Genomic DNA, 15,702 nt, shown 5'->3' on the forward strand with positions numbered 1-15,702 from the left:
CCCAGTGGCCCGTCGTAATGGGTCAATTAGTGCAAACTGGTGGGCATGGGAGCGAGGCCTGGCAGCCGAATTTCAATACATCATCCCCTCGGTTCAGGGCATTTGCATATGATTTGCATTTTGGCCGAGCCCACGCATGTAAATGTAGGGCTGCATTGTTTCTCTTCTTTGAATGACTGTTTAATTAACTTTAAACTTAATTATGCAATCCGCCATCTGCCCAAATCCCTATAGTGCTGCCGTGTCACCGTCCTCTTCTGCCACGATACCCCCTTTCCTGGAAATTTACCTACTTTTAAATTAAGATAACATCAAGTCTCCTACATCCTCACCACTTTAGGAGGACCCGTGGTCGTGTTGTAGGATCTCCCTTCAGCTCTGTGGCGCAGTCCTGGATTTTTTTGGATTGCGGTGCAGCACGGGAGCGTTGCAGAACCATCAGTTCGGGATTATTTGGGTTTGCTTCATCAGAGATCTTTATTTTTTTGTGGTAAGGAGAACGTGCTCTCAGCCTTTCTCTTAGCCCACAGGTTGAACATTTGACATACTGCCTAGCAGGCTTATCTCCAGAAGGTCTTTGCTGCAACGGAACCTCACCAAACTGATACCGTATCTCCAAGCCTTTCCACTCCTAAATCTCGAATGAATTCTTTCCCATGACATCCTCCTTTCTCCCTATTGCTTTGTCTTTCATCTTGAACCTTGAGCCATCGGCTTTATTTAACCTGTTGCTGTAAATGCATCGAGTTGGCTGTGGTTTGAGGCTCTCGGGGAGCTGAGCTCCCTCCGATCCCGAGCACGGGCTGGAGTGGAGCTGAGCTCACGGGGAGCGTGGTGGGTGGGTTTGGGTCCTGTTTGTGTTGCTGGGCCACTCGCTTGGCATTTTGCTCAAGATGCCGTCCAAGGAGTATCCTTTTTCTTCCTGGTACAGAAGTCTTTCTCTGAACAGCTACACCGACAGCTGTCTTTGTGTTTTTCCTTCTAAAACGAAACAGAACAAAAAAGTACTTGGCTGTTACCATTTGCGGGACATTTAATCTCTTAAATCCACAAAATATTTTTGAAAACATAAATAGCTGGTTGCTTGTGACCTGTCTGCGACCAGTGTTTTTATTGTCGTAGCTCGCGTTTGAGATCTCTCTGCTGGTGTTTGTTGTTTTTGCCCGTGTGAGGTCATCTGCTCCTGGATGTTGTAGTGGTCATTGAAGTGCCTGGGGTATGAGTTAGTCACTTCTATGAAATGGCACGTACTGGATGTTGCTGGTGCATTAGAAGCTAAAAACAATTTAACAAATGTGTTTCAGCTTTTGAATGTTGTTAGGGAGCTCTTTCGGAGGCCCCGTTGAGCAGCAGAATATATCAAATAGCTTTTACGTTGCCTGTTTACACCTGGGAAAGGGGAAGATGTGGGGATCCTAGCAAAACCTCCCCGATGTTAAGGCACTTTGTACCGACAAAATAGGCTTTTGCTGGTAGAATTTGTTTGATTTTGGAGAAAGAAATGAGTAGTTGCCTGGTACAGCTGCATCAGCACTGGGATCTGGGATTTTTGGGTCGCTAGATGTCTTCAAAACCAGGCAGGGTTTCTGTAGGGTGAACTTTCATTCTGGGATTGTTAATGTGCCTGGTTACATATCAGCTTCCATAGTGAAGTAAAGTTGCAGGCAGGACTTCCTGGCGGGTAGCAGAAAGCATTCGTTTGCTAAAAGACAGAATTTGGCTTCTAAAACTTGGTTTGCAAGCTCTGCCAGGAGCCCAGGGGCCAGCTTGCACTTGGCAGTTTGTGAGCTGGTGCTTGGGGTTGTGGCATGGCTGGACTCTTTTCTTGGGGTCCCTACTGGGGATGGGAAGGAACACGCTTTGTTTAGCTTAACTGGGCTGAGACAGGAGCACAGGGCTAGGCAGGGGCTGGCGTTGGAGCAGTTCTCCTTGCCTTTAGTGGGTTAATCCCTGAGTTTTGGGGTGGGCAATGCCGGGTCACCACGGGTAGCCTCCGTGCCGTGCCTTCTGGCTCATGGGTGTATCCTTCCAGTGGCTTAGTAACTGCATAGCTGGGCTCTCTTGAAGAATTAAATGTCAGGGAACCTCTTGGAAGGTTTGAAGGAAATTGGCTTAAGTCATCCCAATGTGTCAGCTCTGAAGCGAACCATTGGAGGAACACGGACAAATATTTAGTAACCATGTGTTGAGAGCATCTCATTAACTGATAACAGATTGTTCTATTGCATGTTATCAGTTCTGGGCTACGCTTCTGCTTCTTTTCATGCTCATACTGACTGGATAAGCGATGGTATTTGAAAGATTCCTTTGCACATGCAGATGATGATCTAACACCGGGGAGCAATGGAAAATCCCCTTAGCGATGGCAGAGCCAGCAGGAGCGGTGATGCCCAGTCCTGGGTGATAACGTAAGTAGTAGGCAGAAGTATTTAGTGCTGGAAAAGTTCATAATAATGGGGGATATAGTTCCCTTCAACACCACGTCTTTTTCCTTAAAAAGGGACACATCGAGGTGGCTGTTGGTGGGGTGGGACCCCTGAACCCATGGGCCAGTTTCCAGCTAATGTCAATGTTTTGGTGCTCTCAGGTGCTCCTGTCCTTGCCAGGAGAGCTGGGTTGGGGACAGCTGGACGTGCAACAGGAGGTAGAAATGGCGAGTGAAAGTAGATGCCCTTTGACAGGAGCGGGATTGCCATACAGAGGTGACTATGTTGGGATTTACCTTGGGTTTTCAGGTAAAACCAGTTGATGCTGGATCCTGGCTGAGCTGCATCCGAGGAGTCATGCATGTGCTAATGAAAATTCAGTAAGAAACACTTTCCATCTCTGTTGGCAGTAGTCAAACAGCTTGCCACGTGTTAGAGGGCAGTTGGAAGCGTTTTAGTTTTGGCAAGTCTCATTTAGGATCTTGATTGTTTCTTATAGGAAGTAATATGCAAATTTTAGTATAATAATTAAAGACTCCCTGGCCTTGCTAAGTTCACGTTTAGTTGAACATATCAGTTGATTTAGCTGACCATCTAGTTGATCAACTGACTAATATAGATGTGAAATTAAATGCAGTAATTTCCTAAACCTAAGCTATAGAGCGATTTTGCCAGAATTATGTCAAAATAAGCTAAACTGAACCATCTAACCGCCTCTTTTCCTGTAAGGCTGATCAGATCATTCTGGGAAGCTGCCGTGTGCAGTTTTTTGCCCAAGATGAGATGAATAGATAGGCTGAAAGATCAAAAAGCTCTGTTGCACAATGTCACTGCACTGAAGTGGAGATGTGATGAGTGGGGCTTGGGTTCTGGGTCCCAGCTGGAGCCAGCCTCCAGCTCCATCCCTTCTGCTCCTCTTGTAGTGCCTGCATCAGAGTAAAAGGGAGTCACTGGTTGTGGGCCAGTCTTCAAGCCACCCACTTCTTGTGCCTCTCCTGCCATGAAGGTGGGAGCTGTTTGTTTCCCAGAGTGCTCCCTCTGGGCTAGATTTTGGTGTTTCCTTGCTGTGCATGTAGAACTGCTGCCTCCTCCTTAGGTGCTCCTCTGCCACCCTTTGTAGGGAGCCTCCGTGCCCGGTATCTAGGCTGTCACAGCCAAAATCTCCCCCCAAGAGGACTTGAGGTAAGGAACAGTCTGTCCCCTTCCCTCAAATTGTAACTCCTGGTAATTCCTGCTGGCAGCATCACGCCTCTAGAAGTCCTGGGGACTGCAGCCCCAGAGCAGCTCCGTGCCATCCGCGCAGCCAGAAGCTCGTACCCAACCACCTTGTATTTGCTGTGCTGTGGGGGCATTCGTGTTTTGGGTTAGCATTGCGTGCACTCATGCTCTGCACTCCAGCTTTGAGTGGTTCTGCGCGTGCACAGTTTGGTGCTTCACCACCCATTGGGATCTATCAACCACCCCCAGCTCCCAGCCTCTCCACTTCAGTCTCACTTCTACTGAAGTTTAAAAAAAAATTGTATGGTATTTGTTTCCTTATTTTTTAAGCCATTGAATATTTAATGTCTAGAATGCACTACTGCTTCGTGTGACATCTCCTTATCCTAAACTTTATCTTACAAATCACACGACTGTAACAAGGCAGAAAAAGCAGGCATCCTGCCACACCTGCTGCTGGAATAGAGTTGCACCAATTCCATCCCTGCAGTAATTTCGGGAAGGATATTCTCAGTATACCCCATGCTATCTATCGAGTTTTGTCCAGTTACGTTTTGCATTGTAGGATGATGTCTGGTTGTCCACCTGAATATTAACGCTGGGCAGGAGGAAAGCTCATGGTGAGAAATATTTCTAAGTTGCAGTGTGAAGGGACAGGTGTATAAAAGAGGGAAATACTGAGTCGGGTTGAAACAGATGGCAACCTGTGGTTTCCTTTCCCCTTTAAAAGGAGAAACACGAGCAGTGACACTGGTGGGGAATCAGAGGCGTTCCAGTTGAGTGCTAATTGTGACAGTTGTCTGTGGCTTTGTAACAGGGCTGGTTTTGTTTAGCTCTAAATGTCGAGGCCAACGCGGTCAGATATTTATCCAAAGTGGCTGCGTGTGAGCCGGCTTGCAAGCCAGCTCCGTTGAAGCACAACTTGGTCGTTGGAGCACATTTTTTCTCTGGATTCGTGTCCAAGCCTGAGTGAATGAAGAAGAAGACTGCTGAAGAGCAAACCAAAGGCTGAGCGTTGGAAGTGTGAGAGTGCCTCTGGTGTCTCCTCTGGTCTGGTGTCTCCCCTTGGCACGGAGAGGAGCTGCTCCGTGTCTTGCTGTGGTGCACCGCTTGTGGCAGTAGTGGCCCAGGATTTTGGGAAGTGACAATCCTGGCAAGTGCTGGGACAGCTCTGCTCGGCCACCTCTGGCTCTCAGCTCACTTGCAAACTTACTAGATATTCCTGCATTTTAATTTTCTTGTTTTTTTTTTTTCTTTTTTTTTTTTTTCTCCAGCTCCTCCATAATTACCTGCTAAGATGTAGCCTTCTCTTTACCCCAAGTTCTCTAATCTGTAATAGTATTTTTGGTGACTCGCTCTCATAGAAACAAGGGCTGGAGAGGACCTTGAGAGCTCGAGTAGCCTCCTGCACTACCTCAAGGAAAAAAATGCTCCTTCAGATGGGCTCTGACACACATCTGCCTCACCTATTTTAAAGGACCTCCAGTGGGGCAGGCTGCGTGACCTCGGTGGGTCTAGGGCCTTGCTTTTTTCATAGTTTGCCTAAGATCCTGCTTCCTGTTGTTTTTGTGGTATTTAAGTGAGGTTCCTTCATCAAAATGTCTCTGAAAAGCTTCTCCAGAGCCAGCCGTGTTGCCAATTCAAATGCTCTTCTCCTCAGATCCCTCCAGCCTCTGCTTTTATTTTAAGTTTCTGTTATTGAACCTAATCCCTTGGCCCTTAGGGCAGCTGTAAATCAGGCGTTTGCAAATCAAATGGTTTTAGTTCCGTGTAACGGGGTCTGCACAGGTAGCATCGCCTCTCGGGCACCCGTTGAAGCCTAAATCTGCAGTTGTGTTCCTGTCCTGTCACAGCTGCGGCCTCCCTCGTGTCCTCTGTGAGAGCACATGCAGGGAGTGTGCAGCGGCTGATCATGTACAGAGACCAGGCTACGCTGCCCTTATCCTTATCCTTACTCAACACGTAGGTTCCCTCTTTATTTCAGCATCCCGTTCGAAGCTCCTGCTGTGGCATTTGATCATTTTGGTGGGCTGGCCTGAGCCAGCACCTCACGCTGTCCCGCTTCTTGTCTTGGTCTCTCTTGAGTTAGGAGGATCCCTCCCTCCTCCTGCTGATTTCCCCGTTGTTGTATGTGGAAGTTGCTTTGTCTGTGACCCGGTGAAGTAGCAGATTTCTCTTATTGTGCTGTATATTTAAAGCTCTCTGCTGAAGTAGTGTTTTGTTTACCCTTTCTTCCCGCTGCTTCAGCTTGATTCCATAAAGCGATTTCTGGTTTAGTTTTTGAAGGGTATTGTGCGTTTTAAAAAAAAAAAAAAAAAAAGAAATTAAAATAAATTGCCTTGTAACTTGGCTAGCCCCTTAGCAAATAAGTTGGCATTGCACGTTTTCTGACTTGCAGGTACAAGCTTGGACCCAGGGAGCGTAGCCAGGAGGGGCTGGAAGGCAAAGCTGTGATGACATGTTCAGTATCCAGGTGGAGGGCCAAGAGGGCAGCTGCACGGCGCTGGGTTGCATTCCAATGTGCTGATCCGTGGAACAGCGTTGGCATACGCTTTGGAAGCTGCTGCTTGCTCTCCTGGCTGTAGGGAAGGGTCTGAGGTGATGGCAGGGAAGGAAGGGGTGAGTCTTTGCAGAATATTTTCATACGATCGCGGCCTGTTCTGAGCAGGCTGGGCATTCGGAGCCCTGGCATTTCTTTGCGGTGTCATCGTGTGCATTGCTGCCTCTGGTAGCTCGAAAGTTAATTAGTACAGGGTGGGTTGTTGTGATTTTTTTTTTTTTCTCCTTTTTCCCTGAACTACGTAATTTTAAATGCAAGTTGCAGGGAAGTTGTATTTTCTCACTATTTGGGGGCTTAATGGGGTGGAGGCAGGGGCTTTGGAAACAGTTTAACAATTTCACATTTTATATGCTCTAATGAATTTCCCAGGATTTTGGAAGGGTTGTATAAAACTTGAATATCGTAATTTCCAGAGGTTCGTTTGTGCTAAAGTTGGTGGTGGATTAAGAGGCACGAAGAGCCAACAGATTACAAATGAGCTAATGAAGACATCGTTTCTTTTGGATAAAAAGCATGACTCACAATTGTGACTTGTACTGAAGCACTGCAGACCACGAGGTTCACGAGGACCGTGAGTTGGCAGTGGGCTTCTTCCCTCTGTCCTCTGTTATTTCAAACTTTTGTTTGATTTCAGGTGCAGAAAAGAGAGGGTTTGCAAGGACCAGAAACAACTCTGAATCTGCAAGAGCTCCACAGAACTTCGATAGGAAGAGACAACTCTCTGAATCGCAGACAGAAACAATGAGCAATTCAGACAGCAGAATAAATCCTAGACAACTGGGAACTCCCAGAGGTATTAAAGAGTGCGTACATGCTTCAGGAATAAGCTGCCTTGAAGCATGTGCTAAGCGCTATTAAAAGATGGGCTGGGATGAATGCTCTTAACTCTAAAATGAGCTGTAAAAGGCTTAATTATTTGTAAAATATGATCATTCCAGGATTTTCGGTGCTCTGAAGTCGGGTGCCAGTATTTCTAGGCAAACCCTTTGCAAAAAAGTTCAAGCTCGAGTACAGAGCCCTTGTACAGCTGCTGTTAAGATATGTAGATAAGTTTGAAGGACAAGATAACTCTTACGAATTTCTGTTTGCAGGAGGATCCTATGCTGCTGCCCCGACATCAAGCGATAGAAAGAATCGAAATAAACCCACCCGAGGGAGGAAGAAGAGTATATTTGAAGCCTACATGTCAAAGGAGGATGTTTCAGCGGGACTGAAAAGGGGAGAGCTAATTCAGGTGCCTAGAACATAGAATGACCATGCTCATGTGATAAGTCTGTGGAAATCACAGGCAATTGTTGGAAGTGAATGCCGGCTAATTGCATGACAGGGAATTGATACACTGCTTGTACCTGCTTTCTCTGGAGGTTCTAGAAATGGGGTGAACCTTTTTACAACCAGCTGCAGTACAGTTTTTGATTTGATTGCAGATGTTCTGTAAAATTCCGGATCCACAGTCCCAACGAATTGTAGGGGTGAGCTGCTAGCCACAGTAGTGGTTGTTGTGGAGACTGTTACTTTTACCAATGACAATCAAAAACATAGCAGATGCTCGCAGCCTCTATCTTTGTCAGTGTAAGTGAAAATGAATAGCCTTAGCAAGATACTTCTTGCTGAAATTCCTCACAAAGTCATTAATTAGTCCTTGGCAGTGAGGTGCAGATGCCTTTTCTTCCAGATGTACTCTTCTTTTGTCAATCTGTTTCTACCAAATCTTCCCAGAAGTCTCCCTCCCACAAAAAAAAAGGGAGATATGCAGGTAATGCTGTGGTCCCTGAGGTCTCGTGGGGCTGTACTTACCACAGCATTACGGTAAAGGGTTATAAACTATGATACAGCCGCCTAAATTAATATCAAATGGGCATAATTTCCTGTGTGCTCCATTAAGGTCATAGGGCTGCCCCAACCTCTGATGACAGCATGGTTACTGAAGTGAGGCACAGATAGTAGATGAAGCAGAAGAGCACATCACTGTATTAGAAAATCAGTTGCCTGTGTCCTTTCGGTTATTTGCCTTGAACAGCTAGCAAGTTCCCATTTTTCAGATTCTGTGCCCGTCAAAGATTGGAGTTGTTGCTTCCATTTGGAGCAGCACAATTGAAGCCATAAGTAGGCAGCAAAATGTGGGGTTGGACCTGCCATTTCTGTGATCCAGCTTACCCACAAGAGTTTTGCATAAAAGCAGGCAGGACTGAGGTTCACTGAGGTGCAGGAGAAGAGGAGTCTCCTACAACAGCAGCTGTAATGGTCTTCATCATGATGTAATGCTCAAGACACACCCTGCACCCCAGTGAGGTCAGATTGGCTGGGGAAAAGGCAGGTGGAAGTCAGTGAGGGCATGACAGACACTCATGCTGAGGCATCATTTACCCAAACACCCACTGGTGCACTGACATTTAATTTGTGTTGTAATGCTGGCGAGGTTGATATTTTCAGAGCTGCAAATGGCATTACCTACCTTTTTGTTTGATTTCTTATTATAATTGTGTAGTAATTCTTGCATAATAACATAATGGTGTGATTTCTGTTGTGTTTTGAGGATTCCACATTTAAGATAGCCTAATTCCCTCCTGAAGACCAATCTGATCAACTCTTAGCTTTCAGAAAAATGACTACACAGCATATCCCTGCTAATTATCAGTGTGCCCCTCTGGGCTGCCCAGGCCCCAGGTCAGTGCCTTTTAAAAAAATCTTGTGGGCATCCACACTGGGAAGCAAATGGTGAGGGAAGAAATGGCAGCCTTGAGCTGGGACTTCCTCTCATTTGATTTGAGATGGCTGCAGTGGCATACAGCAATGACTAAAGGTTTTGCTTCACCATCAGGAGTGCTTTTGGTACCTGTTTGGTAATGCAGCCTGACAGCATTAAGTGCAAATAAGAGTGTGTAGACTGCTGGGAAGGTCGACTGCAGCTGCAGATGAAGCACATCAGACTATGGCTAGCACCTGAGAATCCCAGTGGGGTACTAAGTCCCATGAGACCTGTGACTGCATGTTATCTGGCAAAAGAATCCCCAATTCTTGGAATTGAGTGGTGTCTACTCCAGGTCATGTGCTGTGTGACTCTAAGAGTCATATGTACTTTCTTAGGCTGTAGCTGTTTTCCTTTCACCCAGTTCCATGTCTCAGGGAAACAGCTGAAGCTCTACGATTTGTACGTAATCATTTAGGGCTGAGTGTCACATCATGGGCATCCCAGCTCAGTATCTCTCATTTTTTACTCATTCATCCTCATCATCTCATCAAGACCATTCATCACTGCCACTCTGAAGAGGATATGTGAAATCTTGAAAGTACTTTTAGTGAATGGACAAATATTCAGCGCTGCTCTGTACAGTGGCAAGAGACAGTCAATAAATGCCCGTTGCATTAATCCCCAAATGCAGGGCATTCATCTGGCATGGTAGCCTGCAAAAATGCTCCACGAGAACCTGCAGAAGAAACGAAACCTACTGGCCTGAATATGATGGTCCTGAGCAAGCTTGAGTGCTAGCCAGTCAGAAGCACCACTCTGAGCAGGGGAGTCCCCTGGAACATCCTGGAAACACTGGGTCTGGCTGGTGTGAGAACATCTGAGATGTCTTAGAGAGGAGAGGCCTTACTGTGAGCTCTGAGGATGCTGCTGTGCCCTGGCAATGGAGCAGTGCAGCTAAATGTGCCTGAAAGTCCAAACTGCTGGCAGATATGGGAGATCTCTTAGATGAAACACAAGTGCCATGAAGATTAAGCAGCCCTAAATAAGGAAGAACAAAAGTGTATCTTTATGGGCACCGATGTCTGTCAATAGTAATAGTCTTAATGACTTCTGGTACCGTATCTGACATAATTCAGTTTTCAGTAAGTTGCACGGAGAATCGTGCCCTGCGGGATTCCTGGATTCATTTAATCAAGGGACATGTGCAGAAGTGTCCTTCCACAAGATAAGGGGATCTGAGCACAGGTGCTTAGCAGCGCCTAGGCTTCCCACTTCCCTGCCCGTAAAGCTGTCTGCAGTGAGCAAACACCAAGCGTATCAGGCTAATTGCAATCACAGAGGCTGCTCTGAAGGCAAACAAGATTGAATAACTTCTGCGTAGTTACGTAAGCGGATGGTGTTGGCCGTGCACAACAGATGAAGTCAGGTTGTGCATTAAGGAACGTTGACCCAAAGGACCGTGATCATCTTGCGATGCGCCAGCCAGAACCTCATGTCTGCTCCACGCCTCCAGTGTCTCCCAGACCCTCCCTGCCGGGCTGCTGGGGTCAGGCGGAGTGAGTACGCACCATGCAGAGGCTCTTGGGCTGTGTTGCCATCAAGAGGATGTTTTTTTTCTTGGAGAGCTGTTCCTTCGTGCATACGGATGCTGGGGTTTCCCTGAATTTTGTGGTTTATTTTACCCACGTTGGCCTTGGTAGCAGGCAGGTACTTGAACCCTGACTTTTTTTTTTTTTTTTTTTTTTTGACACACAAAAAACATTTGAAGCATGTGTGTTACAATACCTCTTGCAATCTGCTTGATTTGAGATGCTTGAAGCTTAGTCTGAGTATTGCCTGTCCTGGTTCTAGCAGAGGAACTTGAGAAATCATGACCTTTTTGTATCTTGCTGGAGAAAGTTGAGGTTAGAAACTTTTTTTGGCAACTCTTTGTGAAGCTGACTGGAATCATCAGAAAGTGTTTTAGAAACCTTCCTCCAAACCTTTTTCTTCCTTTTCAAAACAAAGGCCCTACTGACATAAAAACACTGATAAATATAGCAGCTATTATTCGTGAGCTATTGTAAAATAATATAACACTAGTGTGACATCATGAGACTCTGCAGCCAGATCCTCACCCCCGAATACACATATGAGAACAGTTGTTCGTTACAGATGGGGAGAGTGACTGGTTCCAGATATGATATCACAGCGTGAAATGTACAACATTGTAAATAGGATTTTCATAGGCACAGATAATAGGGCCCATCTGCTTTCTAAGATAAATTTTGGGAGTTCCTTGCTTAAAGGAAAGAGCTGAAGTATTTTAATGCTACATGACGTAAGAATTCTAATGCTGATCATAATTAGGCAGTGGTGCATATAAAATACAGAGAAACCCACTAGGCTGTAAGCACGGTAACACGTTTTTGTGTGTGTTTGCCTGAGCTGGGCGTCCGTGTTCATGTAGCTCCTTTGCTGCCTTCTGGGCCACGGGCACAAAATGTGATTTTTCACGGGCATAGTGGGCATTTGCACCTGGCTGATTGACAGCTGTCCCAAACTATTCAGCTGGGTTCTCCAGAGTAACACAAGATATCCCCTCGTCTGCTTTGTGCTGTTGGGTAGATGCTGGCGATGGGAATTATTTGACTCACTGTCAAGCAGAGCAACCACCCGTGTTCATTTTCTCCTTTCTCTCCATAGCAGCTTCTGTTACTAAGAGAGTGTTGGTTTTGATAGCTGATTGTGGGAAATAATGGGGGAAAAGACCATGGGGAGATTTTTGTAAAGTATCATGAGGCATCAAGTATCCCCATGGTTGCTCCTAATGTGTTTTTTTTTTTTGTTTGGTTGGTTGTTTCTTGTTCTGGGTTGTGCTTGCCATGTGGCTGGTGTGCTCATTAGTATTAGTTACATAAGGCAAAAATTAAAACATCACAGCAAAGTACTCAAATAATGCCTCAAGAATATAGAATATACAGTGCTAGCATTAAAACTTAAGCAAACTTAAGCAAATAAAAACAATTTAACCAAACTTAAGTAAATAAAAACAATGAAAATCTTCCTAAATCTGCAAATTCCTTTTCAAGGCAGCAAAACTTTCACATGTAATCAGTTTTATTTTCCTGTTGTCTGAGTGTTTCCCAGAATAAAAAAAAATAATTCCTGGGAGAGGTTCCTATGATTGCTTAACTCAGAAGCACAAATGGATGGAAACTGCTCATACAACAAATTGGCTGGTGTTATTTCAAATACACAGATGGAGAAAGTTTTAACTTTTCATCACAAAGCAAACACCTGCGTGAAGGCAGCTATCTAGTTAACAAAGCTCTATTTCCATAAGAATTAAATACCATCAGTTTTAACTGCAGCCACCTGAATCTCAGCTCCCAGGACCCTCTTAGGATGGGAATCACACTTGCATAGCTTGTGACTCCTTGTTTGGCTCTCCCTTTCTCTTGGGTGGGCCTGACTGTGAGGAACTGCTTGGTTTACTTTGGAGGGATGATATGAATTTGTTGCAGGTGATTTGAACTTTGAGCTGGAAGGTAATAAAGACAAAATGGACAGATGAGAGTTTCAAATGTGTTTAAGATAGACTGACTTTGAAAGCGTTTAAGCAGAATTTAATGCTCTAGACCTGAAATGTTTGATTTTAGAAAATCATTTTGATTCATCTATGAAAATGTTCTTTATCATGGAGTTATTGCTAGTGTCTGTCTGCAGGAACTGCCTAAACAGCCAGAGCCTCAAAAGGCTTGCACCTGCTGCCATGCAACCTCAGCAGGTCAGCTTTTCCCTTTACCTCCTATTCTCCAAAAAAAAGCAAAGCCAACGCTCTCCTTTTCCAAAGCAGGGCAAAACAAATGGTTTCGATTGTCTGATTTTAAATGAAGTTGGTGGATGTTTGGCAGAAAATATGTGAAGGGAGCAGGAGGGCTTGGATCCTGAGTTCATCCAGTAGCAGCAACAGCTAATGATTCAACATCTCTTCCATGACAGACTGTAGTAGATCAGCTTAAGCCTATCATGAAACTGCCTTTTGGCTAGAAATTGCTTGGATGCTAAGTTGTCAAGACCTGAAATGTATAATGGAAATTTAGATGTATCTCTCGTGTTTCTCAGTAGATGTATTACCCACAGCTCTCTAATTTAACTGATCTTATATAAAATTAATAAGATTCAGGCATAATCTTTCTCCTTCTCTTTTTTTTTTTTTTAAGGGACCCTTGAGAATAAATCCTAAGAAGTACCATGAAGCCTTCATTCCATCTCCAGTAAGTGTAATTTTATAATGCTTTAAAGTTCATAAGTAAAGGTGCATTAATACAGGAGTTATGCTGTGTATGAAAGGTCACTCGGAGGTGAATGTGTTGGAATAAATGAACATGATCTGGATTTTCTTTTAAATCAGATATTCCCAAACAAATTTTGCTTTTTCGTACCTCAAAGAACTACTTACTTGTGCTGAAACTGGGGATACCACCGGGTCCCACAGACACCAGCTGAACTCAGATTTGAGGACCACCACACAGCGTAATTGTAAACCCTCGCTTTATGGCTACAGAAGTATTATAGTCTTTCCACTGATTTAAGTTAATCTTCCCTAAACAAATATGCTCTCCATTTTCGATCTGCTGCATGAGCTAATTTGAAAAGTCATTCCAGAAATAATATGCGTGATTCTCTTTCATGTGCACGCTTTTGCACTAACTGTGTATTGGTTGGCTTAAGATGTACTTCTGTCACACGGGACTGGTTTGTGCCTCTTCTCTCTCCTTTCTTTTATTTTTGTTTTTTTATTTTTGACAGAAAAGAGGGGCTCTCGCAATTTCAAGGACTTCCAGTAAGGAAGGTGACATCACAGCTGGCACAGTCAAAAAGCTTTTTATCTGGAACTGACTTGGTCAAAGTGTTACTATCAACGAGAGAGAGAATTTCATATTAAAATGTTTTGTTGGTGTGGGGGAGAGAAGGCAGGGCCTGCACCAAGGCAGTGAGACACTGACCCTGTTGTTGCCCCTGCTACTGACAGCACTATTGTGCTGGAGCTTGTACTCAAAGCCTTGAAATTTGTGGCAGTGTCCGTTCACTTTATTCATTGGAGATAATGTTTTGGAGCCCCCTGTGTTAGAGAAGAGTGGTGTTACAGAGGTGGAGAAAGGTCAGGGGTGCATGAAGTAGATTAACGTGACCTAGAGGAAGTACGGAGCAGCTCTCTAGTACATCAGTAAAGCAGGACCGAGTGTGTAAGTGAGCAAGGAACTGTGATACTTTCTTTATGGGTGGCCTCAGAGGTGTGATAAGTGTAAGCTGTTAAATATATTCTCTGAAATTACAAAATACTTGGTTCAGTGTGAAATCCAGCTACTCCTGTGAGTTTAATTGCATGTGAAGCTTTACCCTTAATTGCCCCTGGTGCCTTGTGCAGTAAGATTGCCCGCTGTTCTGCAGGGGAAGGTTAGCTGAGGTTATCTCGCTTCTCTTTCTACTTTATTTCTCTTTGTGGACCTGGATCCTAGAATCTGCCTTGTCCTGCTAACAAGCAGAATCATACCCAGATAGAGTTGACTGGCTGGTGTGGGCACGATCCTCTCTTCAGCGGATGCTTTAGGAAGCTTATCGGTCATATAACAGCAGTGGCCAGGGAGGGTAGCAGGAGGGTTTGCAGCCTTAGCATTCTGCAGGACTTCCCATCGTTGCCAGATGCTGCAAGAGCTACAGCTGTGAAAAATCACCCTTTCTCTCCTGCTGTTGACTCGGGCACTGTACCCCTTTCCCTTCAGCTCTCATTTGGCTACGGCTTCATGGAGTTCAAATGCAACAGCTGTTCACCTTTTAACAGCAGAAGTCCCAGGGTATTTCTTGCTGCAAATGTGCTCTGTCCGTCTCATTGTTGCGTGAAGAGTTGAGGCGTAGGTCCAGAGCCTTTCTTTTTAAAAAAAAAAAACTCCTGGAGAATGGGCATGAGCATTTAAGTCTCTGCCTCCTATCTTGTGCCATGGTGTGATGTCTGAAATGATGACACTGTCAAGCCAAAGAACGGTACTTCTGAGCACGAGTGGTGGAGTGTCTTTGGCTGGGCTGTGTTTGTGGAACATTTCTAGAGCAGATGGAAGGGTAGCAGGTCTTCCTCTTGTCTGATGGAGGCAGTGGCACCTGCCACTGATACTCACAGGTGGCCACCGAGTAGTACCAGTGCCCTGCTCCACTGCACCTGGAGGGCGGTTGAGATTTTTGCAAGGGATTGGGTTCTGATGTAGTGTGGTTCAATCTTAACTTTGTTAGTGATCAGAAGTGCCAGCAGTGTGGAGCTCAAGACAGTAAAGGAAAAAATGGGATATGCAAGGTTCTTGGAGGTATGGAAGTTAATCCAAATCATGGGCCTGGAGCTACAGGAATGGTTTTGCCCTGAGGCAAGAAACAAAGCTGATGATCTAAATACACCTGTTGGTGTAGGCACTGAAATTGACTGCTGTAAAACAGGTGTGTGTATGTATGCGTATATATGTATATTAACTGAGAGTGGCTGTAATTCAAGATCAGGCTCCTGACACAGTATGGAGATGAAGCTTTAAGTGGTGTGATACATCAGGCACTTTTATACAGAGTAGAGGAAAGGCTCTGCCTTCCGTTTTCTTGGACACAGGAGAAAGAAAACAGGAAAAAAGTGTAGAACAATCATCATGAATACCAGCTTGTGTTTGTAGTATAGAGCAGCTGCTTGTACAGACAAAAAAAAAAAAAAAAAAGGCATTTTCCTTAAAAAGTGACTTTGAACTTTTCTTTTTATACGTGTAGTGGATTTAGGTAAGGAGCTTGGG

General features: G+C 44.9%; 1 protein-coding gene across 2 annotated transcripts in view; it reads left to right on the top strand.

The window, feature by feature from the left end:
- The window catches only part of DIS3L2 (DIS3 like 3'-5' exoribonuclease 2), a 189,010-nt gene that overhangs the window by 13,295 nt on the left and 160,013 nt on the right, over nt 1-15,702 (top strand). For both annotated transcript variants that reach the window (XM_084292240.1, XM_084292241.1), the window contains exons 3-5: nt 6,839-6,997; nt 7,296-7,438; nt 13,102-13,155. In XM_084292240.1, coding sequence (XP_084148366.1) covers nt 6,839-6,997; nt 7,296-7,438; nt 13,102-13,155 — 356 coding nt within the window. The remainder of the gene's footprint in view (nt 1-6,838; nt 6,998-7,295; nt 7,439-13,101; nt 13,156-15,702) is intronic.

This window comes from Netta rufina, assembly GCF_964035555.1.
Source record: "Netta rufina genome assembly, chromosome: 9".
Taxonomy (NCBI): domain Eukaryota; kingdom Metazoa; phylum Chordata; class Aves; order Anseriformes; family Anatidae; genus Netta; species Netta rufina.